General features: G+C 41.4%; 1 protein-coding gene across 6 annotated transcripts; it reads left to right on the forward strand.

The window, feature by feature from the left end:
* Window positions 1-27: 27 nt before the first annotated feature.
* PHF11 (PHD finger protein 11) lies at window positions 28-27951 on the forward strand. 6 transcript variants are annotated; one of them, XR_013407996.1, is made up of 10 exons: window positions 28-153; window positions 5508-5629; window positions 12345-12452; window positions 17349-17482; window positions 19937-19983; window positions 21082-21146; window positions 21870-22845; window positions 23145-23276; window positions 25391-25462; window positions 27485-27951. XR_013407996.1 is itself a non-coding variant. In XM_015121079.3 (10 exons), exons 2-10 carry the CDS (start codon window positions 5531-5533, stop codon window positions 27637-27639), a joined length of 879 nt encoding a protein of 292 aa, XP_014976565.1. In that variant the 5' UTR covers window positions 28-496; window positions 5508-5530; the 3' UTR covers window positions 27640-27951. The 6 variants fall into 6 exon arrangements, 4 of the variants coding, with proteins under 4 accessions (XP_014976565.1, XP_014976564.1, XP_077830502.1 ...); XR_013407997.1 differs by having other exon boundaries at window positions 21870-22304; XM_015121079.3 differs by having other exon boundaries at window positions 28-496; window positions 22238-22304.

Below are 27951 nucleotides of genomic sequence, written 5' to 3' on the forward strand. Positions count from 1 at the left end.
CAGCCAGGGCACTTCCGGGATCTCGCCATCCGGACGCCACCCGCAGCTGCAGCAGAGCCATGGCCCAGGCGTCGCCGCTCCGACCCCAGAGGGTGGACAGCGCCGGCAGCCCGGAAGCCCAACCCGCGCAGGAGGCGCTCTTCCTTCCCACCGGTGTGTACCGCGGGGGCGGGCGGGCGGGCGGGGCTGGGCGGCAACGGGCCCGAGCAAGGGGCCTGCCTCCGGTCGTGGCCTCTTGGGGGCCCCGACCTGCCCCTACTCCGAGCCGGGGCCCCAGACGCCGGGGCCGCGCTGGACAAACGTGGCTCGGCACTCGCGTGCGTGTCGGGGGGCGCCAGAGGACAGGGCGCGGCCCGGGCCAGTTCCACGGGTGGCTCTGACTGGCCATGGTTTCACACGAGTGGCGGGCATGCTTCGGTTTACCTCTCCCGCGGGTGACAGCCTAGTGCTTCCACCACAACCGATGTCAACTCTCCTAGCGCTCCTCCACTCACAGGTAAACCAGGACAGTGGAGGGGCGCACTGCTGCGGGGAGGCAGGGGCCGGCCCTGAGGGAAGAGCGGGGTCTCACGTTCACGGAGGAAGTGACTGGAACCCGTCTCCTCCTCCCCAGTCGTTCCGGTCCTCCCCGGGCCTCTCCTTGAGTGGGTGGGTCTTCTGACGGGTTCCTGCCCTTGCGTATGTTTAGTGCTCCTAACGGTGTGCCAGGCTCAGGGCAAGGCCCTGAGCATACGAAGATGAGTTAGGCAGGCCCTGCCCTAGAGACTCTACTAGGCAACTTTAATGAGGTCAGAACCACAGAGGTACTGATGAGAGACTCCTGACTCCCGGTGTTCAGGGAAAGCTTTTTGAGGAGAGGATGCCCGGGCTTACCTTTTTTTTGTTTGTTTGTTTTTGTTTTTTTGAGACAGAGTTTTGCTCTTGTTGCCCAGGCTGGATTGCAATGGCGCGATCTCGGCCCACTGCAACCTCTGCCTCCCGAGTTCAAGCGATTCTCCTGCCTCAGTCTCCCGAGTATAGCCTCCCGAGTAGCTGGGATTACAGGCATGTGCCACCACGCCCGGCTAATTTTGTATTTTTAGTAGAGACAGGGTTTCTCCATGTTTCCTGGGCTTACCTTAAAGGGCAAGACTCAGCCAAAGGTGGAAAAGTTGAAGGGGTGTTCCCAGCAGAGAAGATGACACAAATAAAGGCACCAACCACAAAACGTCATACGTAAACATCATACGTGTCAACCACAAGTCAATCAGTTGGATATTTCATTCGCTGGTGTACTATGGACTGTAAGATGAGTCACGAGAGATGCGATTCCATCCTGACGTCTTCCGCAAACTCCAGACTGGTATAACCAACTTCTTCCAAGTCTGAAATGATCTCAAACTGAGTATGTCCCAAAGAGAATTCTTGTTTCCCCCACTCTACTCAAGTACTCCAAACCTGCTCAACCACCAGCCCATGCCATTCATCCAGTTGCTCCTCCCAAAAACCTTAGTGGCTCCTCAGGGCCTCTTTTTCCTCCCCACACCCCTTCTAATGTATCAGTCAGGCCAGCCAGTTCTGTATTCAGCCTGACTGTATCTGGAGCCTGACTGCTTCTCACTACTTCCATTACTGCCACCCAAGCCTACGCCATCCTGATCTTCTGCCTTGACTATTGCTTTCCTGGCTTCTATTCTAGCCTTTAATACAGGCAGGCCTGCATAGCAGCCAAAATGCTTTTTGAAAAACAAAAAGTAAATGTGATTCTCCTACTCAAAACCCACCAATAGTCTCCTATGACTCTCACAACAACCTGTAAGCCCAGCCTACAGTTTACCCCATGTCCTTATCTGATTTGACTCCTGGCCATCTTAATGACTCTGCTATCCTGCCACCTTGTAGGTCCTCTAAGCTACCAAAGGTGTCCCTGCCTCAGGATCTTTCCATTTACTATTTTCTGCAAGGAAAACTCATTGCCACATCATCCCATTTTCAGTTCCCGATCACATTCAGATGTCTGCTCATACACATCTTCCCTCAACCTTGCCTGCCCATCCTGTCTAAAAGAGCACCCCTTGCCCCTGCTCCTGTCACTCTCTACCTCCTTCTCCTGCTCTATTTTTCTCTATAGCACTTATCACTCACTACCCGGAAAAAAAAACAAAACTTGTTTAATGCCTGTCTTTACCACACCACTGGCATGTAAATTCATCTTACTCTCTTCTATCCCTAGTGTCTAGACTAGTTGGCCTAGTAGTAGTAGTAGGACATAGTAGGTACTCATTAAATATTAAATAATAGTAAGTTCTCATTAAATATTTGTTGAAGGAATGAATGTACTTATATATAACACTGTGGAGCTTGACTTCTGTAGGTGATGGGGAAATGCGGGTAGATGTCCATTTCAGGTAGATCATTCTGACAGTAACCTAGTACATTTCAGGTAGATCATTCTGACAGTAACCTCGTACATTTCAGGTAGATCATTCTGACAGTAACATAGTACATTTCCGGTAGATCATTCTGACAGTAACCTCGTACATTTCCGGTAGATCATTCTGACAGTAACCTAGTACATTTCAGGTAGCTCATTCTGACAGTAACCTCGTACATTTCAGGTAGATCATTCTGATGCTAACCTCGTACATTTCAGGTAGATCATTCTGACGGTAACCTCGTACATTTCCAGTAGATCATTCTGACAGTAACCTCGTACATTTCAGGTAGATCATTCTGACAGTAACCTCGTATATTTCAGGTAGATCATTCTGACAGTAACGTAGTACATTTCCAGTAGATCATTCTGATGGTAATGTAAAGAATGGAGTGGGATCATGACAGGGAAAATAGAGACAAAGACAAGAGATCACTGGAATGGACTAGGTGAAAGACCCTGAGGGTAAGGCAGTCCACCTTCCACACCGCTGCCAGCATTGCCTTTCTCTTAAACACACATGGGCACACAAACACACATATACACATGTGAATGTGCACACACAGATCAGGTCATGGTCCTTCCAGTGTTAATAAGCACATACTGGCTGCAAGTACTACAAAAACAATTTGATGTAATTTAAGCATAAGGGATGCTTATTAATAGTAAGCAGGATGACCAGACTCACAGACCCCCAGAGCACGGATGCTTTAGAATCTTACAGAAAGTGCTGAGGACTAGGACCTGAGAAGCCATTATAAACCGACACTCTCCTTTATCTCTTATTTCTGCATCTCTCAGTGTATCTGCTTTGTTCTTCTGTCTTTCTCTGGTCCAGTTTTCCTGGTAATGGTATAGAAGATGGCTGCCCTGGCAGCCTCTCCGTTTTTACATCTTCTTCTTTAAGAAACCAGCCCAATCTGAACTGAAATCTTCTATCCTGAATTCCATATATCTGAGAGATGGGCAGGTCCTCTGGGACTATCAGCTATGTCTACAGGAATGAAGTACAAACATGCCTGCTGGGGGTCATTGTGAGCTGAACAGATACCCTAAAGGAGTCCGTTGAACATCCTACCCTTTGGTTCCCCATGGTCCCTCCTCTATAACACACACATCCTTATTCCTATTTATACTTTCTAAAGATGTTCCCAGTGATGCATTCTGTTCCCAGTAATGAATTCTAGGTATACCGAAACCAAATTCAGTCACACTTAACTTCTGCCAAAGTCATATCTAGCCACTTCATCCTGAGATAATGCGATGGAGCCATTCATTCTCCAAGGCCATTACCAAGTTCCTTGCCAAGCCTCTAGGTAATGTCTACTGTCTTGGTCTGTATCCAGTTCAGGTAGGCAATCACTGGACCAGTGATAAAATTGGCTTCTACACATCCAGCAAACAGTGGAAGAACTAAAATAGTAAACTGCAATAAATACTAACGATAAAAGGAGAAAAAAGGAGGAACTCTCCACACCAGCACCATAAATTAGTTACCAGCCCAGAACAAATCTATACTGGAAGAGAATTCTAAATGAAATGATAGGATTAGTGAATCCCATTCCATCTGTTTCACCCATTTCTTTAGTGGCAGAATGTGTTCCTTGGCCACCCTTCCTGGTTTCCCCAGATTCTGTGCCCTGGGTGGATTGCCCTTGGCTGGAGGGCTTTAAGAGTAGAGGCTAGAGTCTTGGCAATCCATTTCCACATTGAAGTGGGCCTGCAGATTGCCAGAGAGACTAAGAATCAGTGTGTTGTTTGAATTAGTCATAGTTCTCATAGTGCACGCTTGTGATCTTTCTGTGGTTTCATTTATTGGCTCTCAGTTTCATTTGTGAGAATTCTAAGATTCTGCAATCTTGTCGGGTCAGGCTCTGTGAGTCCTCAGGGTTGCTAAACCCCCTAGAAAGGAGCCTGGGGAGCCCTGCTGGCCATCACTATTCTTGGTGCCAGCTACAGATGAAAACCAAGGGGCTCTTCCCTAAAATACTTCAGCCTTCATGACACACCCTTAGGCATCTCTCCCTCTCCGAATCTGTACAATTCCTGATTCAGATGGTGAGGGATACCAAACTGTCCACATGTATGTGGTCCATGAGTTTCAGATAACACATAGCAATAGTTCAGATAGTGAGAGATGCCTGTGTAAAAGTCCTCAGTGTGGCTCCCCTAACTGCAGAGAATTACACGCTTCCTCCAGTCTAGAAGATTAAAAGAACTAGAAGAGCCAAAATCTATTAGGATGCTGTGATGTGAGGGGATTTAGCAGGAAAAAGCCACTAGGGAGAACCTGTGGGTCCAACCCCGTGTTTTTATCCATCTGCACTGGAGACAAACTCTGGGTCTAGCACAGCAGTGTTGTCAGCATATCTGTCTTGTTCTTCTCTGTATTCCCAGTTGGCAGACATTACAGACCACCTCTGTATTCCCAGATGCCGAGACTCTTGGAACCCAAGTACTTGGGAGTGCAGCTTACGTATCAGTGAGTTGACAGCTCTGCCCAATGCACAGAAACAAGCAATGTTGTGCGAAAATGTTCCTGGTTATGTTTCTTGAATAAAGGTCTTCCTCATTTTGGCTGGGCACAGTAGCTCATGCCTGTAATCCCAGCAGTTTGGAAATGCCAACATAGAAGGATCACTTGAGGCCAGGAGCTTGAGAACAGCCTTGGCAACATAGCAAGACCCCGGTCTCTCAAAAAAAAAAAAAAAAAAAAATTAGCTGGCTGTGGTGGCATGCACCTATAGTCCCAGCTACCTGAGAGGACCACTTGAGTTCGGGAGTTCAAGGCTTCAGTGAGCCACTGCATTCCAGCCTGGGCAACTGAACAAGCCACTTGTCTCTACATTTTAAAAAGAAGAAGTTATCCTCATTATTAGGCATTTAGAAATGAACTCATTAATTCTTTTATTAGCACATTAAAAAATAAAAACTAAATAGCTTTTCCACTTGGGTCCCCAATTTTTTATCTCTCTGGGAATTAAGAATCTCTCATAAAAACAAGTGCCCTACCTTCTACTTTAAGACTGGAAGAGGAGTTAGTGAGACCAAGAAATTCCACTTTTCCATTTCTCACCAGGGATGTTACTTATAGGTGTCTTTCAGGTTGCAGAAAAGATGGAAAAAAGGACATGTGCACTCTGCCCCAAAGATGTCGAGTATAATGTGCTGTATTTTGCACAATCAGAGAATATAGCTGCTCATGAGAATTGTTTGGTAAGTTACTTGAAAACGTACTTCAAAGTACATGAGTACTTTTAGTGTAGCGCACACAAGAATAAACAACACTTTGGATACAGAGAATAACAAGTTGGCCATGGTTTGGGCTTTTAGGTGAAGATTGGTGAGCATTTTTTTTTTTTTTTTCTTGAGACGGAGTCTCACTCTGTTGCCCAGGCTGGAGTGCAGTGGCACAATCTCGGCTCACTGCAAGCTCCGCCTCCCGGGTTCACGCCATTCTCCTGCCTCAGCATCCTGAGTAGCTGGGACTACAGGCGCTCACCACCACACCCGGCTAATTTTTTTATATTTTTAGTAGAGATGGGGTTTCACCGTGTTAGCCAGGATGGTCTCGATCTCCTGAATTCGTGATCTGCCTCGGCCTCCCAAAGTGTTGGGATTACAGGCGTGAGCCACCACGCCCGGCCTGGGGAGCATATTTTTCTGACTTTGAACTGTTTCAGAACTTATCACCTATGATTACTGGTAATTTTATTTGTAAGTGGTTAAATACACAAAGAGAAAGAATTGTGCTGAAGAAGCTTATTTATAGATATTTTAATGAAATATTTAAAATATAACAGACACTGATAGATCTTCTACCCAGATATAATTTCTATCAAAGTCTACAGATTTCTGAGATTTATCCATGTTGGTAAACATAACTCTAAGTCTTTCATTTTAAATACGATGTTCGATTTCATGACTATATCACCATTAACTGTTCTGTGAATGGGCATTTAGTTTTTCCAGTATTGTTTTCTATGAGTAACAAGTTGTCATGAACGTTCTTGTCTAGGTCTCCTTTTCATGTGAGAATTTCCCTCGTGTAGGCTGTATGGCTAAGAGCAGAACTGTTAGGCACAGGAATGGGGCACAGGAATGGGGTGTTTTATACTTCACTAAATATACCAAATTGTTCTTCAAAGAGATCGTACCATTTAATACACCTAACTTACCAAACATCATAGCTTAGTCCAGCTCACCTTAAACATGTTCAGGACACTTACGTTAGCCCACAGTTGGGCAAATCATCTAACACAACACCTGTTTTATAACAAAGTGTTGAATATCTCAAAACATTTATTGAATACTGTATTGAAAGTGAAAAACAGAATGGTTTATGGGTACTTGAAGTACTATTTCTACTGAATGCATGCACTATTGTAAAGTTAGAAAAAACTGTTAAGTTGAACCATTGTAAGTTGGGGACCATCTGTATAAAGGAGGATGTGTGTAGATTATATGAAAATACTATGCCTGTTAGATAAGGGAATTGAGCATTCACGATTTTGGTAGCCTCGGGGGTTCCTGGAACCAATCCCCTGCAGACACTGAGGGATGACTACACTGTGGCTTTATTACTAGCCTTGGCTGTTATTTTGGCACTTTGAATTTGTGGATCAGCTTTTCATGTTTGACCAAAATTCCTCTTGGAATTTTGATTGGAATTGCGTTGCATTTATAGATGAATTTGGGGAAAAAATAGATACATTCATATATTATATTATAAATAATTAATATAAATAATTGGAGAGACAGACCCTGTTAATGGATGGGAAAAAGACACATTCACATATTATAACATATAATATATTAATGTTATTAATGTATAATGTATTGATATGTTATTGATACATTATATATTAATATATCAATTATATATTTATATACAAATATATAAATATATTATTTTATATAATATAATTAATATATATTAATATATTATATGTTATAAAAATGTGTCTTTTTTTCCCATCCATTAACAGAGTCTGTCTCTCCAATTATTTAGGTCTTTTATAAATTTCAAAACTGTTCAATAATTTTTATCTGTAGACATATAGAACTTGGGGTTAGGCATATTCCTGGGCAAGTTTTTTGTTTTGTTTTGTTACTTTTTTCTAAAAGCTTTTTAAATGAACTATTATCAGTATGTATGAACACTATTGATTTTTATTTATTGATTTCATCCAGCAACCTTACCAAAGTCTTATTAGTTCTAAAACCTCTCTAGATTTACCTGGATATATTGTATGTGGACAATCCTCATCTTTAAATAAGAACAATTTTATTTATTTACCTTTAATTCGGGGGACTCTTAATCTCTTTTTCTTGTTTGTGTTTTTCCAGAACATTCAATTATAGCAGTGATTACAAGCAATTAAAGTTGGGAGCCCTGTCTTGTTTCTGATATTAATGGGATGCTTCAAAAATCTTATCATTGTGTATGTTTTACATTCTTAATGATTTCATTTTATTAAAATAAGGAAGTTACCTTTATCTCTAGTTTGCTAAAAATTAGAGCGTGTTGAATATTACAAAATGCTTGTGCTGGCCGGGCGCGGTGGCTCAAGCCTGTAATCCCAGCACTTTGGGAGGCCGAGATGGGCGGATCATGAGGTCAGGAGATCGAGACCATCCTGGCTAATACGGTGAAACCCCGTCTCTACTAAAAAATACAAAAAACTAGCCGGGCGAAGTGGCGGGTGCCTGTAGTCCCAGCTACTCGGGAGGCTGAGGCAGGAGAATGGCGTGAACCCGAGAGGAGGAGCTTGCAGTGAGCTGAGATCCGGCCACTGCACTCCAGCCTGGGTGACAGAGCGAGACTCCGTCTCAAAAAAAAAAAAAAAAAAAAAATGCTTGTGCTACATCTATTGAAATGATCCGGGTTCTTTTTCTCTCTCTGGCTACAAACATTGCTAAATGCTTTATTTTATTTTACTTTTTTATGTGCATAATTTGATGTTTATTTTAAATTACAAATTTATGGAAAAGTTGCATATACAGTACAAAGAACTTTTTTTGGGGGTCAGAACCATTTTAAATTAAATTATGTGTTATCTATCCTGAATACTTTAGTATTTTTTTTTTTTTTTTTTGAGACGGAGTCTTGCTGTGTCGCCCCAGGCTGGAGAGAAGTGGTGCGATCTTGGCTCACTGCAACCTCTGCCTCCGGGGTTCAAGCGATTCTCCTGCCTCAGCCTCCCGAGTATCTGGGATTACAGGCACGTGCCACCACACCCAGCTAATTTTTTTGTATTTGTAGTAGAAACGGGGTTTCACCATGTTAGCCAGGATGGTCTTGATCTCCTGACCTTGTGATCTGCCCGCCTCGGCTTCCCAAAGTGCTGGGATTACAGGCATGAGTCACTGTGCCCAGCCTTTAGTATGTATTTTCTACAAATAAGGTGATATGGTTTGGCTATGTCCCCACCCAAATCTCACCTTGAATTGTAATAATCCCCACTTGTCAAGGGCGGAGCCAGGTGGAGATAAGTGCATCATGGGAGCGGGTTTTTCCCATGCCATTCGCATGATAGTGAATAAGTCTCAGGAAATGTGATGGTTTTATAAAGAGGAGTTCCCCAAAAATCTCTCTTGCCTGCTGCCACGTAAAACATGGCTTTGCTCCCCCTTACCTTCTGCCATGATTGTGAGGCCTCCCCAGCCATGTGGAATTGTGAGTTCATTAAACCTCTTTTTCTTTATAAACTACCCAGTCTTGGGTATGTCTTTATTAGCAGCATGAGAACTGACTAATACACAGGACATTCTCTCACACTATAACAATATAAACGTCAAAATCAGGAAATTTTGTTATACTACTACCATCTATTCCTCAAACCACTGAGGTTTCACCTGTTGTACTAATAACACGTGTGTGTGTGTGTGTGTGCTTTTTTTTTGAGACGAGGTCTCACTCTGTTGCCCAGGGCTGGAGTGCAATGGCACCATCATGCCTCACTGCAACTTTGACCTCCTGGGCTCAAGTGATTCTCCCACCTCAGCCTCCAGAGTAGCTGGGATTGTAGGCATGTGCCACTGTGTCCAGCTAATTTTTTTGTACTATTTGTAGAGATGGGTTTTTTGCCATGTTGCCCAGGTTGGTATCCAACCCCTGGGCTCAAGCAATCCTCCCACCTCAGCCTCCCAAATGCTGGGATTACACGTGTGAGCCACCATACCTGGCCTAATAACATTTTTTACAACAAAAGATTTTCGCTCAGGGGTTGCATTTGGTTTTCAGGTCTTAAGTTTTTTCATTTCATTCTGTTAATAATGTGTGTTGTACTTATATATTTTTTCTGCTGTGAAACCATTCTTAGATTAACACCATTTAATGGTGATGTTTTATTTTTACTTATTTATTTGAGACAAGCCCTTCCAGGCTGGAATGGAGTATAATCATAGCTCACTGCAGCCTTGAACTCCTGGGCTTAAGCAATCCTCCCACCTCAGCTTCCTAAGTAGCTAGGACTACAGGCATGTACCACCACACCCAGCCAATTTTTTAGTTTATTTTTGTACAGATGGGGGTCCCACTGTGTTATCCAGGCTCATCTTGAACTCCTGGCCTCAAGTGATTCTCCTGTCTCAGCCTCCCAAAGTGTTGGGATTACAGGCGTGAGCCACCGCTCCCAGCGGTGATCTTTTTATTCTAATATACTGTTGATGTTGATTTGCTACTATTTTTTAGTTAACTTTATTGGCATATTTTACATAAAATCAAATGTACCCATTTTAAGTGTCCAATTCAGAAAGTTTTGAGACATGTAACCACATGAGACCCATGTAACCACTACCACCATCAAGATATAAACATATCCATTACCCCAAAGGGTTTCCTCAATGCTCTGTGCAATCAATTCCTTCCTACCCCAACTCCCTATCGATTTGTCTTATCTTTTCTCAGATTTCATATGAAAGGAATCCTATCGTTGTCCTCCTTTGTGTCACTTCCTTTGCTCAGCATACTGTTTTAGATTCACCCATGTCGCATGTATCTGTATCTTGTTCCTTTATCATTCTTCTTAGTACTTAATTGGTATGCATATATCACAATTTGTTTATTCATTCATCTGTTGGTAGACGTGTTATTTCCAGTTTGGAGCTCTTATGATAAAGATCAGTTCTGAGCATCTGTATATGAGTCTTTGTGTCTTTATTTAGGTCTTTCATAATTTCAAAATTGTTCAATAATTTTTTTTTTGAGACGGAGTTTTGCTTTTGTTGCCCAGGCTGGAGTGCAATGGCGTGATCTCGGCTCACTGCACCCTCCACCTCACAGGTTCAAGCAGTTCTCCTGCCTCAGCCTCCAGAGTAGCTGGGATTACAGGTCCCTGCCACCATGCCCAGCTAATTTTTTGTATTTTCAGTAGAGATGAGGTTTCACCATGTTGGCCTGACTGGTCTCGAACTCCTGACCTCAGGTGATCCGCCTGCTTTGGCCTCCCAAAGTGCTGGGATTACAGGTGTGAGCCACCGCACCCAGCTATTCAGTAATTTTTATCTGTAGAGGTATAGATCTTGGGGTTAGGCATGTTCCTGGGCTTGTTTTTTGTTTTGTTACTTTTTTCTAAAACCTTTTTAAATGAGCTATTATCAGTATATATGAACACTATTGATTTTTATTTATTGATCTCATCCAGCAACCTTACCAAAGTCTTGTTAGTTCTAAAAAGTCTCTAGATTTACCTGGATATACTGTATGTGGACAATCCTCATCTTTAAATAAGGACAATTTTATTTATTTACCTTTAATTTGGGGCACTCAATCTGTTTTTCTTGTTTGATTATGTTTCTTTTGGGTAAACAGCTAGAACTAGAATTACTGAGTCATAAAGTGAGTGTATGTTTAACTTTAAAAGTGATTGCATTATTTTACATTTCTACCAATAATATGTAAGAATTTCATTTGCTCCACATCCTCATCAACAGTGGGTCTTGTTATTTTAGGCAGTCCAGTAGATGTGTATTGCATCTCACTATGGCTTTAATATGCCTGAGGGTTAATGAGACTGAGCATCTTCTCATGTGCTCATTTGCCATTCATAAACCTTCTTTCATGAAGCATCTATTCACATTTTGTGCCTACTTTTAATTGAATTGTCTTATTCTTGAGTTGTGTTTTCTAAATTCTGGATGCAAGTCTTTTGTCAGAGATATGTATTGTGAATATTTTCTCCCAGTCTCTGGCTTGCCTTTTTGTTTTCTTAGCAATGTCTTTCAAAGACAATTTTAATTTTGATATAATCCAACTTACTTTTTCTTTATGCTTTCTGATTTTTATATGAAATCTTTGCCTATGCCAATGTCACCAAAATTTACTCTTAGGTTTTTCATGCCCTTTTGTTATTTGATTATAAAATGTGAAATATTGATCTTCAATTCAGATTTGGATTCTTCTGGTTTCAAGTAGCACATAGAGACTGGAGCCGGTCTAAACATAAAAGGGTATTTATAATAAGGTTTTGGGAGCATTTCATGTTTCCTAAAGGCAGGCATGCAGGTGGGTGTAAGAAACAGCTAGAAAGCCATTGGGAACCTAGAATGTCCTCTTTCTAGCCCTTGTTTTTCTTTCTTTGCAGACTGACTTGCTCTGACCACGTGGCTTCAACTATTCCTCAAAGCCCATTCCACACTTTTAGGATAGGGGATTGGACTGACCTAGCTTGGCATCAGGGTTCCACCCAGGTCAATGAGTTATTAGAGGTCAGGATTACAGAGTATAAAACATGCCTGGAAACCAGGGTCATTCCCAGAGAAATGGGATGGCTTATGGTCTGTTCATCCATTCCCAAAGGTTGCCACTGTTTTACCCCCAGTCCATTTCCCACTCCTGGTTTGATTTTCCACTTTTGGTATGATTTTCTGATATGTAGCTTTCAATATTACTTTGTGCATACTCTGGATTTTTTTTTCCAATCTGCAGCTGTATTCTTCAGGACTTGTGGAATGTGAGGATCATGATCCACTTAATCTTGATAGAAGTTTTGATGTGGAATCAGTAAAGAAAGAAATCCAGAGAGGAAGGAAGTTGGTAAGTGTAAATGATGTTATTTCTTATACTGGATGAACAGAGCCTCAGGGGATGCATTCCAAAGGAAGTCTATTTGACTGATAAACTAGGGATAGAGAATCTTCTTGGAGAGCTGAAAGAAGTAGGAACTGTATTGGAAACCTCAATTCAACTTAAGATTTAATTATTTATTTATTTATTTTGAGACAGAGTTTTGCTCTTGTTGCCCAGGCTAGAGTGCAGTGACGTGGTCTCAGCTCACTGCAACCTCCACCTCCTGGGTTCAAGCAATTCTCCTGCCTCAGCCTCCCGAGTAGCTGGGATTACAGGCATAGGCCACCATGCTCGGTAAATTTTCATATTTTTAGTAGAGACAGGGTTTCACCATGTTGGCCAGGCCGGTCTCGAACTCCTGACCTCAGGTGATCTGCCCGCCTTGGCCTCCCAAAGTGCTGGGATTACAGGCGTGAGCCACCACGCCCATCCAACATTTAATATTTTAAAGTAAACTACCATATACTTCACCAGTAAAGTGATCTGAGTTAGAATGCTTTTGCTGTAAGTAGAAGTAAGCTCAAGTTAAACAGACTTTTACAAAGAGGATGCTTACTTTTTCACTTGATCAGAGAAAACACCTGCTTTCCAAGCTGGTTAATTCAGTGGCTTGATGTCATCAGGGGCCCAGATTCTTCCTCTCTGGCCTCCTGTCCCCAACATCAGCTGGTCTCCTTGTGGTCATAGGGTGGCCGCAGGCAGCAACTGAAGCATCAGGCTTTCTTGTTCATATCCAGTGAAAGAGAAAGGTCATCCCTACACATGGAATAAGCCCCCTTCTAAAAGTTTAATTAGGTTACACCCCTCTTTCTGCACCAACTGCTGGGGGTGGCCATAACTAATCAGGGTCTACCCTGGGAGCTGGGGTCAGCTCCCCATGGGTCATAAGGGGGCTCTTCAGGAAGGAAGAAATGCTGAGAAGTCATTCCACTGGGCTTATTGCAGTGACTTCCTCTCAAGGACCCTTCACATCTTAGTAAGCAGGACAGCAAGTGTGAGCACCTCACACTCTGACTACAACCACAGGGTTAATGACCGGGGACAAACAGTTAGTCTTTGCAAGGCATCAGCATCAGCAGCATCCTGTGGTAGGTGTGTTACATACACTGTTCTAGGTAAACTCCCAGCTATAGGTAAAACGATGCCCATTTTGTAAATCGAAGAAATGGAAAGTTCAGGGTGAAAGGGAACAGTCTAGATGGAATTCTGCAAATTATGCTGTCTTAGGCAGTGTACACAATACTGTAGTAGGTCCTGAAGCAAGTCATAAAAATGGACTGTGTGTGGCCCAGGCATGGTGGTGCATGCCTCTAATCCCAGCACTTTGGGAAGTCAAGGCAGGAGGACTGCTTGAGCCCAGGAATTTGAGACCAACCTGGGCAACATAGTGGGACCCTGTCTTTACCAAAAAAAAAAAAAAATTAGCCCAACACATTGGCATATACCTGTAGTCCCAGCTACTTAGGAGGCTGAGGTAGGAGGATTACGTGAGCCTGGAAAGTCGAGGCTGCAGTGAGCTATGAGCTCACCACTGTACTCCAACCTGGGCAACAGAGTGAGACTCTGTCTCAAATTTAAAAAAAAAAGAAAGAAAGAAAGAATGTGTGGATCCTGCTCTCAATGTGTACCCTATACTAATAAATACTTGGCAAGACTGGCTGCTGACATCATTAGTGCTCACAGTGCCATGTCCCTAGGATTTTGGGTGTGATGAGATGGGTGAACAGGGAGCCCCTCTAATGAGAAAGTAGCAGACAAACCTCAACTAGAATATTTTTGTTGCTCTTCACTAATTGGATTTGAGTGGGGAGACATAGAGTTAAAGAAATCTGTGTGAAATTCTAGTGGCCATCCAGTCATGAAGAGACCCAGGCTGAGAAATGAGGGCAGTTGACTGGAGGCATAATATTTGGCAGAAAGCAGGTACCTGAGGGTTTCTGCAGATCTTGGGATGCAGACTTCCCTACTGGGAAGGCTTTGGGATGGGTTGGAAGTAGAGGATAAAGGAGAGAAGAGAGGAAAGTCACCTGAGGTAATAGTTACCCACTCACAGCATTTATGGAACCCTTGGACTATGTGGGCAGATACATGGCACACACCCGTCGTAGGGACAGGCCAGTGCTGTGGTGGTTTCAGTACAGCTGGGCAAGTGCCTCGAGGGTGAGCAGCAGGGGCCCTCAGCAAGCAGGCTCCTCCCTAGGATTCGGACTACCAATCTGACACAGCCACATGAGCATCCAATAGCATTTCAGAGTAAAGTGGCCAAAAAAATACAGTTCCATCTCCTACACACACACACACACACACACACACACACACACACACACACACACACACTCCCCATCTAAATCTGCTCATTCTTCATCCCAGTAAACAGCACCATCCTTATCCATTTGCCCAAGCCAGAAGTCTAAGGACTCTCTTTTCCTCGTCAACCTCCCAGCCCAACATCAAGCCCATGGGCACAAACTCCTAGATGCATCTTGCATTCATCCGCCCACTTCTCTCAGCGTCAGTAATCCACCATAGTGAAGACACCCATCTTGTTCTCTAAAGCTAGTACTGACCCTCACCCCACTGTCTCTCCTGCCATCCCTACCCCAGCCCTTTGTTCTCCGTCCAGCAGCAGCCCAGCAGCCCGAGTGATCTTTCAAAAATGTTAATCAGTTTATGTTCCCCTTGCACAAAGATAAAACCCAACTCCTTACTCTGGCGTGTAAGTCCCACTTGATCCAGCCCTTACTTACCCCTTTGATCATCCCAAGGCTTCGTCGTGCCCACTTCGCTGCTCCAACAGCACTGGCCATCTGTCTTGTCCTTGCTGTAGCTTGCCAGTGGGGAAGCTCATTCTTGTGGCCAAGACCCAAGGCCCTCTGCTTAGAATGTCTTTCCTCCTCCTTTTTGCATCTGGGAGCTCTTATTATTATTCAGATCTCAGCTTCCATATCACCTCCTTAGAGGTGACACATTTTACTGACTGCCCAATCTGAAGTAGGGACCCAGTGACACTCTGTCACTTCACCCTATTTTAATTCGATATAATGTGTATATAACTTTGTGAGATGTTTTAAACTTTGCTTTATTTGATCATTGTACCTTGTCTCCGATAGAATGTAAGCCTCACGTGGACAGGCATCTTCTCTGCTTTGTCCACTACTGTTTTCCCTTATCCTAAAACCGTGCCTGCCACATCATAGCTACTGCATACTAAATAAATACTATATACTCATGTATTTTTAAATGAATAAATGTTCATTAGCCATTTGTGTTTTTTCTTCTGTAATTTGCCAGTTACCATTTTTCTGCAGGTTTTCAGAATCTGAAAACTTTATCTAGTATGTTACAAACATTTTTCTTTCCATCTTTTCCTTGTCTTTCAAATATTTTTTAATGCCCTCACTATAAAAATGGAAGTTTAAAATTTTTGTATAGTAGGCTCTGTCAGTCCTTCTGTCGCCCAGGCTGGAGTACAGTGGTGCAATCACAGCTCACCACAGCCTTGATTTCCCGGGCCCAAGCTATCTTCTGGCCTCAGCCTCCCACATAGCTGGGACTACAGGAGTGTGCCACTATGCCCAGCTGACTTTTAAAGTTTTTTTGTAGAGATTAGGTCTCACTGTGTTGCCCAAGCTGGTCTCGAACTCCTGGGCTCAAGCAATCCTCCTGCCTCAGCCTCCCAAAGTACTAGGATTACAGGTATGGGCCACCACGCCTAGCCTGTCAAGAGTTTTCATTTGTGGCTTCTGGGTTTTCTTCCTGCCTTAGACAGCCTTCCTTGCCTCCATACTATGCTTTTTTTCTTTCTCCTATATTTCCTAATCTTTAAGAGTTTTTTGTTTAACATTATCTAGTTAGAGCTTTAATCCATGTGCAACTTATTCAGGAGTATATTGTGAGGTAGGGATCTAACTTTATTTTTTCCTATATACATAGCCAGTTACCCTCCTCCCAAATTAAATGATCGTTCTTGTATGCTCTGATTTGAATTTCCACCTTTATCATAACCTTATTTCTTGCCTATATTTGAATTTCCTTTAACTGTTTCTGTGCTTGCTTGTGCCGACCCTGGGCTATGGTGTGAGTGACCTCCTGTTCTGCAAGGCAAGTTCACTGGGCCCCCACGTCATTCAGCCAGAGTATCATGCGGATCAGCCTTGGTCCTGGCTGGATTCCCCTAAACCAGTGAGGCTGCTGTGGCCACATGCTGCCTAGCCATCATGACACCACTCTCACATATAAAATACCAGATAGATAAATAAATACAAGGCAGGGAGCAAATAAATTGAACTAAGAAAAAACTGTTAATAGAGTTGTAGAATTTTTTTAAATGTTTGGCCCTACTACCTAGATTCCAAGGAGGTTTCCCTTACTTTATCTCACATTATCCTCAATAGCAACTCTGTAAGACAGACATTATCACCCACGGCAGGGTCTAAGTCCGAAAGAGAAATCACACCACTCTTAGTGGCACAGCCAGCGGCCACTCTCGCCTGTCTCAAAGGGCCCCCTAGTGGGGCCCCTTGCCTGGAGCTGGACAAGTTTGCCTGCTCTGCTTTTTAGAAAATTATTTTTAAAATAGAGAGATTGGTTTTTTTGAAACAAAAAGCATTTTCTGCTTTTAATCAGATCATTACAAAACTGTCTGTCCAAGCATTCCAGTTAGCTGAGGTTTTGCCAAAATTCCCAAATGAGCAGCCAAATGTAAGTACTGTACCCTAATGTTTGTAACAGGATGGAACCTTGCTCATGATGCCAGGATAAAATGCAGGGCTCCTGGAACTTAAATAACATGTAATGATATCTTTGAATTTTAACAAATAACAACAAACAGGTACTTACTCAATAAAATCTATTCTTCTGTAGAAATGTAAATTTTGTCATAAAAGAGGAGCCACCGTGGGATGTGATTTAAAAAACTGTAACAAGAATTACCACTTTTTCTGTGCCAAGAAGGACGACGCAGTTCCACAGTCTGATGGAGTTCGAGGAATTTATAAGTATTTAATAAAACATTTTTAAAACCACATTTGGGGGATTGGGATAAGGAATGGTTAGATTAAGACAAGGAGACTTTTTTTTTTAAAAAGTCTATTTTTTTTAATAAATAAAGATTAATTTTATGTAAATGGTTTTGAAATGAGAACATAGCCAGTTTGCGGGATGCCCAGGGGTTACGTGAATTTTGAATTTCAGTGAAATATATATATATATATATAATTTTAGTCACAATATCTTGAATAATGAGCTCAATGTTAGGAGAGCATGATTTTTTTAAATGTGATTTTTGTGAGCTATGTTACATTCTTAGGATGATCTTTTTTAAATTCCATTCAGAGGCTGCTGTTTTTTCCTGCCGGTGGGCGTATATTCCCAATTTTCCCATAGTGTTCCAGGCACTATTTTATTTATTTCTTTAATAACCACTTGCTTTATGCCAAGCACAGTTCTAAGTGCTTTACAAATGTTAACTCATTTAATCCTCATAATAGTCAACTGAGATATATACTATTATCTTCACTTTCCAGAGGAGGAAACTGGGGCCTTGAGACACTCAGTGACTTGTCCCCAGGTTACACAGCTAGTCAGTGGCAGAGCTGGGCTGCAGGACTTCCGAGTCCTCGCTCTTTGCCACCATGTTGTCTTCAGGTATGGGGGCTATATATTCTAAAACACGAGGGAAGCCTACCATTGAAAGAAGCTTGCCAAACAATTTTAAATGTAATTTTGAGCAAGTTCCGTAAGTATTTTGTTGCTAATCAGGCATGAAATGTGTAAATATGTAAATTTCATACTGCACTTCTTTTTATATTTGATTTTCTAAGAAACTCACAGGTTGTTATAGTCTCAGAGTTTCATTTTTATTATTTACCTTCCCAAAGAACTCGTTTTGGTATGACCTTTAAAATGACCTTAAACTTAATAAGATCAAACGAAAAGGAATGAAGTCCCTGCTATAGCTTAAAGTTTGAAAAACCCATTAGAAGAACAAATAGGGACTCAATAAAATAGTCTTCTTGCATTGTTTTTTCAAGGAACAGGTGAATTTTTATGCATTTTTAAACTGAATTTAAACCTTCATGCTTATCATACATGAGGCACCTTGCTAGGTGCTACGAGATACAAAGAAGAATAAAATATAGATTGAACCTCAGAGAAGTTATCACCTGGTGGGAAGCCCAGAAGAAGGGTCAATGCAAACAGAAGCACATGGGATAACCAGAGAAGGAGGGGTTACATGAAGGGAGCTTGGCATTGAGTTGAGAATTGTTGACACTGTGGAATGGATGGGAACATGGGGGTTCATCTTGATATTTTCGACACTGTTTTATATGTTTGAAAAAATTTAAGTACTTGGGAAGTGAAAGTGCTCAGAGATACCACAATCAAAGTGGGAGGAGATTAACTTTGTTTCGGTGTTGCTGGGAAGGCTGCATGGAGGAGGTGGGAAGTGGTATAAGATGGGAAGAAACGGCATTCCCCTAGGCGAGGAGGCCACTGCTTCCTGAGAGTCCACGCCATCTGGAGAGGAAGGGAGATGAAGCTGGGTGCCGAGGAGGAGGAAAGGTTAGAAAGAAAGCAGCCTGAGCAGCTCTATAAAATGATTCACTTCATTTCTTTTTTGTTTTTTTTTAAAGACGGAGTCTTCTGTGGCCAGGCTGGAGTGCAATGGTGCAATCTCAGCTCATTGCAACCTCCAGCCTCCCAGGTTCAAGCGATTCTCCTGCCTCAGCCTCCCGAGTAGCTGGGACTACCGGCATGTGCCACCACGCCCAGCTAATTTTTGTATTTTTAGTAGAGACGGGGTTTCACCATGTTGGCCAGGAAGGTCTCGATTTCTTGACCTCGTGACCCACCCGCCTCAGCCTCCCAAAGTGCTGGGATTACAGGCATGAGCCACTGCGCCCAGCCTCACTTCATTTCTTCATCGTAGCCTGCTATGCTGCTGCTTTCTCTTGGAAGATACTAATCAGTTCTAGGCCCTTTGTAGGTCAAATCTAAGATCTGGGGCAAATATCTGTTTTCACTGAAAACTACTTTTTCCTCAAATTAATGCATGCAATTTTGTGCTATTTATTGTTGAAAACCAGCAGAATCTTGTACGTCAGATGGAAATCTGCATGTCTTTAGGTCTCTTTATACAGTAAAATCCCACTGACCACTGTATATGAACTAGTATTGTTCATAATACTGCATCAGTACTCATTCCTTGAAAGAACATAATCATCTTCCTAAGTCCCTGAGGGCATAAAAGACATCTAACTGGGCCTCCCGTCTGCACTCAGTGGGGGTCACCAATTTTACACAGGTTTAAACAGCTTTAAAAAAAAAAAAATTTAGTGTGACACCATCATGAAAAGTAGGGTAGTATGTTTTTAATCACAAAAATAGACATGATATTTGAAAACTGTAAATAAAAATATTTTACAATTCTTTGAAATTAAATATTTCAGACTGCTTTGCCAACAACATGCTCAATTCCCGAACAGCACTCAAAGTGGTAAGTTCCTAAAATTTAGCACTGTGGGTTTTAAAGAAAGGTAAACATTTAGGTAATATAAGGAATAGTCCCAATTTTCTAGCTTCATTGAATTAAAATATAAATACTTGAGTTAAAATTTTACATATCTAGAAAATTGACAACTTATTTGTGTACTATGTGATATAACTAACTAATTTTTTCTTCTTTATGAACAAGACTTATTCTCTTTGAACCATTCGCTGGTATCTTTCATTCTCCCTACACTCACAGAACCAAACTAAGACATGGGAAAAAGCCTTGACTTTTGGGACTGCTTCTCTTCCATAAGAATTTTCAGTAGATAAAATTTAAAAAGTGCTACACTTTCCCTGAGTGAAAATTCCCTAAGGATGCATGGTTAGCATTTCAGTTCTAATTAAGGCAGACTGGATCCTGGCTAACTGGAGTTATGGGGTATACTTTCATTCATGAGTGGAACAGCAGTGTCTTAGCAGCACTAAATCTGCAATGTTCACTGTGAACTGGAGTCAGGACCTCGTTGGAAGACTTAGTTCTGCGTCATGCCAACTGCATTTTATGGTGATGAACAACACTCTCCAAATAGCACCTCTACAGTCATTTTTCAGTCATTACCCTTTTAACTCAGCAGGAAGTGCTACTACAAATTCTGCTTTAAATCAGTGTTTACTGACGGAAAAGCATCAGCAATACACACTTAACCAAACCCTTGCAAATGTCATCTATTAAATATCCTCATCTTTATTAGTCTGTTTTACTTTGAATATCTTCACTTATGAGTGAAATTGAGTGCATTCCCATATCTTTTCACCAATTATGTTTGTTTTCCTATGACCCAATTTGTTCATTTTTCTATTCAATGCACCCTCTCCCCAGAGAGTTCCCCATATGCCCATTTTTCTACTCAATTTACCTGTTTTGCATTAAACTTATAATATTTTTTTTAATTAACCCTTTATCATAAGTGCTGCAAACACTTAGTTTGCCATATCTTTTGACTTTGTAAAAACTTTTGGCTTATGAGTTGTATATTTCATGTAGTCCAACAGTAATCTTTTCCTTTATGGATTCTAATTTTTAAATGGTTTCTATTTTTAGCTAAGTTTTCAGGAGTGAAAAGAAAAAGAGGAAGGAAGAAACACCTCTCAGGCAATCATATACAGGTAATCTGACTTAGTTTTTATAGCTTTGCATTTCTTCATACAGAGTCCTTATTTAAACCAGTCTGAATGTCAGGTGAAATGTACTTTCCAAATCATCCGAACAGACAGCCTTTGTAGAACATTCTTCATTTGTGTTCTCAGCTAAGGCTGCTCCTGAGGCTGCCTTTTTAGGAAGAATCCCATAGTCGGGAAGCTCTTAGATAATTCCTAGATGATAGTATCACAATGAGATGAGCATGAAAATGAAGCTGGAAGTTCCAAGCACATAACCTTCAGGAGGTGACATTCTGAGCTCCTATAAATTCCCTGGCACCAAACTAGTGAGAGCATCTGACCCCACAGGTGCTTACAGGTAAAACGGGCAGAGGGTGCAGTCAAACATCCTTATGGAACCAAGTATTTCCCAGCTGCATGGCCCACACCTGACCACATTTGTAGCTCTTATAAACTTCTGGATTATTATGTATAAAACGTATGAAAGTATTTTGGGGATTTGAAAGTTTTTATACATCAGCACGTATAAGCTAAATTCATATGAGCCAGCAACCTTCACCTCCTCCTGTTTATACAAGGGGTGCTTGTCAAACACCTCTTGATGTTTTATAATACAAAACAAAAATACATTTGCTGTTTACATCTAAATATGAATATGGGGCGTTTTGTTGTTGTTGTTGTTGTTGTTGTTGTTGTTGTTTTGAGACAGAGTTTTGCTCTTTCGCCCAGGCTGGAGTGCAATGGTGCGATCTTGGCTCACTGCAACCTCTGCCTCCCGGATTCAAGCAATTCTCCTGCCTCAACCTCCTGAGTAGCTGGGATTACAGGCGTGCACCACCACGCCTGCCTAATTTTTGTATTTTTAGTAGAGACAGGGTTTCACCATGTTGTCCAGGCTGGTCTCCAACTCCTGACCTTGTGATCCGCCCACCTCGTCCTCCCAAAATTCTGAGATTATAGGTGTGAGCCACCGCGCCCAGCCAGGGCATGATTTTTACTGTAGGCGTATCATTTAGTTATGGACAGCAAAAGACTGGTTTTCATTTTATGCAATATTAAAATCAATGTAATGCAATCTTGATTTTCTCTCCTTCTAGTCACCCGAAACAATGAAATGTAGTACATTCGTAAGACAAGTGAAAGAAGAGCATGGTAGACACACAGGTTTGCACTAAGTGTTGTCTGTGACAAATATGGCCTACAATACTTACAAAAATGTCAACCCACGTGTTTCAAACTTGGTATCCCGCCTAAATCTTTATTCTTCTAGGCTTGTAGTAATTAATGAGTATAAGTCTTTATCGTAACTATCCACTTTATTGTAATCCCAGCATATCAAGATAACTTAGGTTGGAATGGTCCGTTGTCTTCAGTATTAAGAAAAGACAGACCTCTTAATAAAGACGCAGACAGGCTTGCCTGAGCTCAGAATCCAGTGATATGTCACCCCTCACACTGTGACCCCTGTAACTGTAGTTCTCTGTTCTTTAAAGAAATAGACATTCCACTAACAACACATACAAACTGTGACAAAAAGTGACAGGGGCTGTTATGTCAAATATTTAAGGGTAATCTTTTAAAATCCCTTAATTCAACTACATATCGGGAACAGTGTACACTGCTCAGGTGACAGGTGCACCAACATCTCAGAAATCATCACTGAAGAACTTATCCATGTAACCCGAAACTACCTGTTCCCCAAAAGGTATTGAAATTTTAAAAATTATAGTTTTTATATGTTTAAAAAATCCTCTTAACTGATATAGTTATTGTAAGCAGAGAAATTTTCACTTTTACTTTTTGTAACATTTCATTCATTGTTTCAGCTGGCCAAAAAAAATGAGATACGATGAAATTATAATTAATAGAAACAGTGAAGGTGCTGTATTATTTTACTAAGTATGTCATCCACCACTAGGCAAGGTCTGAAGAAATAAGCATAAAATAATTTATGATTAGCTGCCCTAAGATTATTTCCTTCTCAAATGTTTGTCTTACTCTTAGATGCAACTGTGAAAGTTCCTTTTCTTAAGAAATGCAAGGAAGCAGGACTTCTTAATTACTTACTTGAAGAAATATTAGACAAAGTTCATTCAATTCCAGAAAAACTCATGGATGAGACTACTTCAGAATCAGGTACTGATGAATAGCAATATTTCTAAGTATAGAGACTTCTCCCAGACCTAGATGTAAAACAAAACAAACCCAAGAAAAAAAAAAGGCCCATTTTCTTCCTATACTACTTTTTTCTTCTTCTTTACCTCATTCTTTATTTTATTTTATTTTATTTTTTTGTGAGACAGAGTTTCACCCTTGTTGCCCAGGCTAGAGTGCAGTGGTGGGATCTCAGCTCGCTGCAGCCTCTGCCTCCTGGGTTCAAGCGATTCTCCTGTCTCAGCCTCCTGAGTAGCTGGGATTACAGGCACACGCCACTATGCCCAGTTAATTTTCTGTATTTTTAGTAGAGACAGGGTTTCACCATGTTGGCCAGGCTGGTCTTGAACTCCTGACCTCAGATGATTCACCCACCTTGGCTCCCCAAAGTGCTAGGATTATAGGCGTGAGCCACCATGCCTGGCCCTTTACCTCGTTCTTTAATAAAATCATTGTACCAGATCTACTGTGCTTCATAAATCAACAGGATGTGGGTAATTTACAAACTCAGTAATTTAGTCAAAAGTAACCTGATGCCCTGAGAGTTGTGGTACATTTTCCAGAGGTGTCTTACAGGTTGGCCACTAACAGAACGTGCCATTCAGAGACAGATTCAGTCACATATGCTCCCCTGCCACTGCCCTGCACTCCTGTCGCTAAGATCTGAGAACAGTATTATGTTACAGTTTTGATTTGACTCAAATTCTATTCCTTAATAAGCCAAGTGTCCTTTTTTAAATAATGGTAACCCAAACTTTAAAGTATAGAAGAAGGAATTTTAATGTTTTAATTGATGTTTGGTTTAGAGATGAACTTTGTTAAATAAGTTTCTTTCTTAAAGAGCTCTTTGGGAAGCCAAAGTTCCATTTGTATGTGCAGGTATATAGCTACTTAGCTTTTTTTTTTTTTTTTTTTTTTTTTTTTGAAGCAGAGTCTCGCTGTCTTTCCCAGGCTGAAGTGCAGTGGCGCGATCTCAGCTCATTGCAACCTCTGCCTCCAGGGTTTAAGTGATTCCCTTGCCTCCGTCTCCGGAGTAGCTGGGATTACAGGCATGTGCCACCACACCTGGCTAATTTTTGTATTTTTAGTAGAGACGGAGTTTCACCATGTTGGCCAGGCTGGTCTTGAACTCCTGACCTCAAGTGATCTGTCCACCCTGGCCTCCCAAAGTGCGGGGATTACAGGTGTGAGTCACTGCGCCCAGCCTTACTTAGCTTTCTTGTAACTTATATCCCATGAGTTTAAAACCTTTATTATAAATATAGTTATTTTACAAGGACAAGCTGGACAGCTTATATTGTAGGCAACAATATAAAAAATGTGTATTTGAATGGGATTATTTTTTATAGGGCAAAACCAAAAAGTGAGATAGTAAACATTTCCAAAAGCTCATTTATTATATTATTTTATTCATTTATTTCCTCTAGACCAAGCACTTCCCAAACAGTGTGCCTGAGAATCACCTGTAGGGCTTGTGAGGACACAGATAGCTGGGCCTATCCCACAGAGATTCTGATTCAGTACAAATACCAAGAATTGGGGGCCAGGTGCAGTGGCTCACGCCTGTAATCCCAGCACTTTGGGAGCCCGAGGTGGGCAGATCATCTGAGGTCAGCAGTTCAAGACCAGCCTGGCCAACATGGCGAAACCCTGTCTCTACTAAAAATACAAAAAGTAGCCGGGCATGGTGGTGCGCGCCTGCAATCCCAACTACATGGGAGGCTGAGGCGGGTGAATCGCTTCAACCCAGGAGGCAGAGGTTGCAGTGAGCCAAGATTGCACCACTGCACTCCAGTCTGGGCAACAGGGTGAGATTCTGTCTCAAAAAAAGCAAAGAAAAGAAGACAGGAGAGGAGAGGGGAGGGGAGGGGAGAGGAGGGAAAGAGGAAGAGGAGAAGAGAAGAGAAAAGAGCCAAGAATTACATTTCTGACAGCTTCCCTGTGCTGCTGCTGCTGCTGCTGCCGCCGCCGTCTAACATTAAAGTTCATGGCAGATGACTGCTCTCTTTCCTTTCCCCTGTTTTGGATTACATATAAATGGAGGAGTTTCTGCCTATACAAACTGTTTAATATTGAAAATGTTTTTCTCCCTCCAGACTATGAAGAAATCGGGAGTGCACTTTTTGACTGCAGATTGTTTGAAGACACATTTGTAAATTTTCAAGCAGGTACATGAGTTATATAATATCCGAGCAGCATAGTCGAGAAATATTTATCACCATATTGAAACAATATACTATACAGGTGATAAAAATATTTTAGAAGAATGTTCATTGTTTTCTTAAATGAGAAAAGCCAATTACAAAAACAGTATGACCCCTGCCCACCCCTGCACACACGGAGGAAAAAAATATATAAGTACACGTGCACAGACAAAAGCGGCACCTGGTGGAGACGGTAGTTGGTTGTAGGTAGTTGGATTATAGTGATTTTTGTCTGTTCTTTTAGTGCTATATTTTCCAGATTTTCTATATACACACAAACACTTTTGTAATGAGAAAAACTCATTAAAAAAGTAGAGACAACAAAAAATTGATTCCAAAATTGGAGCATATTTTGGCCTGTGTGTGGCCCAGGCAGGAGCTAGTGAAGCTTCCTGTGGCTTCTCTGCTCTTGCGTGGCGAGGCTATGATAAACCATCCCTCCACTTGCCTCCCTCTCGCTTGGTGGGATAGGTCAAAATTTCAATTCTCCCAATATTAATCTTCAAATCTAATTTAATTTCTTATCAGGGAGGGTTGCAACTGATTTAAAGTTCATCAGGAAAAAAAAAAAAAAAAAAGAGCAAGACAGAATAGCCAAGAAATGTTTGCAGTAGAAAATCTGGTTTGGTTTGGAGGAGGGAGATTTAACCTTCCTATTAAATATCAACCATTTATTGAGTGAGTCCTCCTTTCAGCATTAAGATGCCCTCACGACAGGCTACACCTCCACTTGTTTCTGAGTCCGGTCTGACTTCTCTATCAAGGCTGCCACCCATGGCTGGGCAGGCCATGCACAGAGTCACACAGCATTGGTGTGGATGGCTCCCCCTGAAGTTGCACAACAGAGTGCCCTCCACACTCTGCGTTTCCACAGATGTATCTGTCTCTCCAGCATATGGTAGGAAGACAATACAATTTCCCTGGGAAGAAATCATTAGTTCATATCCCTGTCTCAACACGGCCAACCTTTCTCATTTTGGCTTTCTATATTATACATTTCTGTTTGAATTTTTTACTACATTTATAACCAGCAGGAAAAATATTTGAAAAATCTACCAAAAATAATGTCTGTTTTAATAGTCTTTTGAGGATGTCTGCTACTATATGGCAGTATCCATATTTTTTTAAAGCAGCCTTAAATATCTTTTTCTAAAAAGAGTTATTTTGTAGGGGACTTCCGTGTGTGTTTCTTTCATGTAAGGACACATGTGACACATCACTACTTGGATGGGTTAGGTGGGAGTACATAGATTATAATGTAGTATGGGGGGTGCCACTACTTGGAACTGCATGAGATTCAATTTAAAAGGTGGGTTTCACCATCCCGGTTGATAAAAACTTGCTTAATTTAGCCTTACTAATATTTTAAATTAACTATAGGTATGCAGTTATTCTGAATAAAAGTTGTGTATGTGTGTGTTTTAACTTTGATTTTGAGGCTTTTAAAAATTACATTGCCATTGACTACTATTTGTTATTTATAAAGCCTAAGTATCTTCCTCCTAAGCTTTTCTAAGTTTCCACAATTAAAAGCCTTCCTGTTTCTAAATGAAACCTAAAGCTTTTATGTAACATTAAAAATTGAACACATTTTTAGGAGGGATTTGTCCTTAACCTTGGTATTCTAGCCACATTCTCCAATTATCATATCTCAATAAATGGATATAGTATAGCATGAAGGTTATACAGTCACTATTTTCAAGTTTTCAAATATATACCAAGGGACTTGTTCTGCTATAAATGTGCACAAAATCTTAAGGGTTTACTGGGCAGCTTTGTGTATAAATGTTAGAATTCTGTCCTGAATTAGAAGGAGGAAGTGAAGGCATAAAGAAACCAGCTCCTGCCCATAACGCTCTGGATCCTTTTCCTCGGAGGCATGAGGATTGTGTATCTGTACTTGCAAGTGAAAGGGGCTAGAAACGGTACATTATTTCTAATAAAACTACTGAATAATCTGAAATCTTTTTTTTATTCTTTTCATAGCAATAGAGAAAAAAATTCATGCATCTCAACAAAGGCGGCAGCAGTTGAAGGAAGAGATTGAGCTACTTCAGGACTTAAAACAAACCTTGTGCTCTTTTCAAGAAAATAGAGATCTTATGTCAAGTTCTACATCAGTATCGTCCCTGTCTTATTAGGGATTACCATTTCCTAAGCCAGGAGTCAGGCTAAATTGCAATCGGGCTCAAAACCAGAGACCAGGCTGTGAAATCCACACATCTTTAGAACTAGTCATTTCCTCTTGGCCCCGGCAGCTCTTCCATGTTCTTGCTAGTTGATATTTTGATCATTCTTTGCACACTCTTACTTGTGTTTTTTGTTCACTGTCACATTCCCAGCACCTAATATGCTCAGTAAATGTTTGTAGAATAAGTGCATAAAATGTTATTAACCTTTGATTCTAGTTACAGCCCATGATGCTTCTTAGATATAATAAATTTGGATTATAC

Source organism: Macaca mulatta, chromosome 17 (assembly GCF_049350105.2).
Source record: "Macaca mulatta isolate MMU2019108-1 chromosome 17, T2T-MMU8v2.0, whole genome shotgun sequence".
NCBI classification, from domain to species: domain Eukaryota; kingdom Metazoa; phylum Chordata; class Mammalia; order Primates; family Cercopithecidae; genus Macaca; species Macaca mulatta.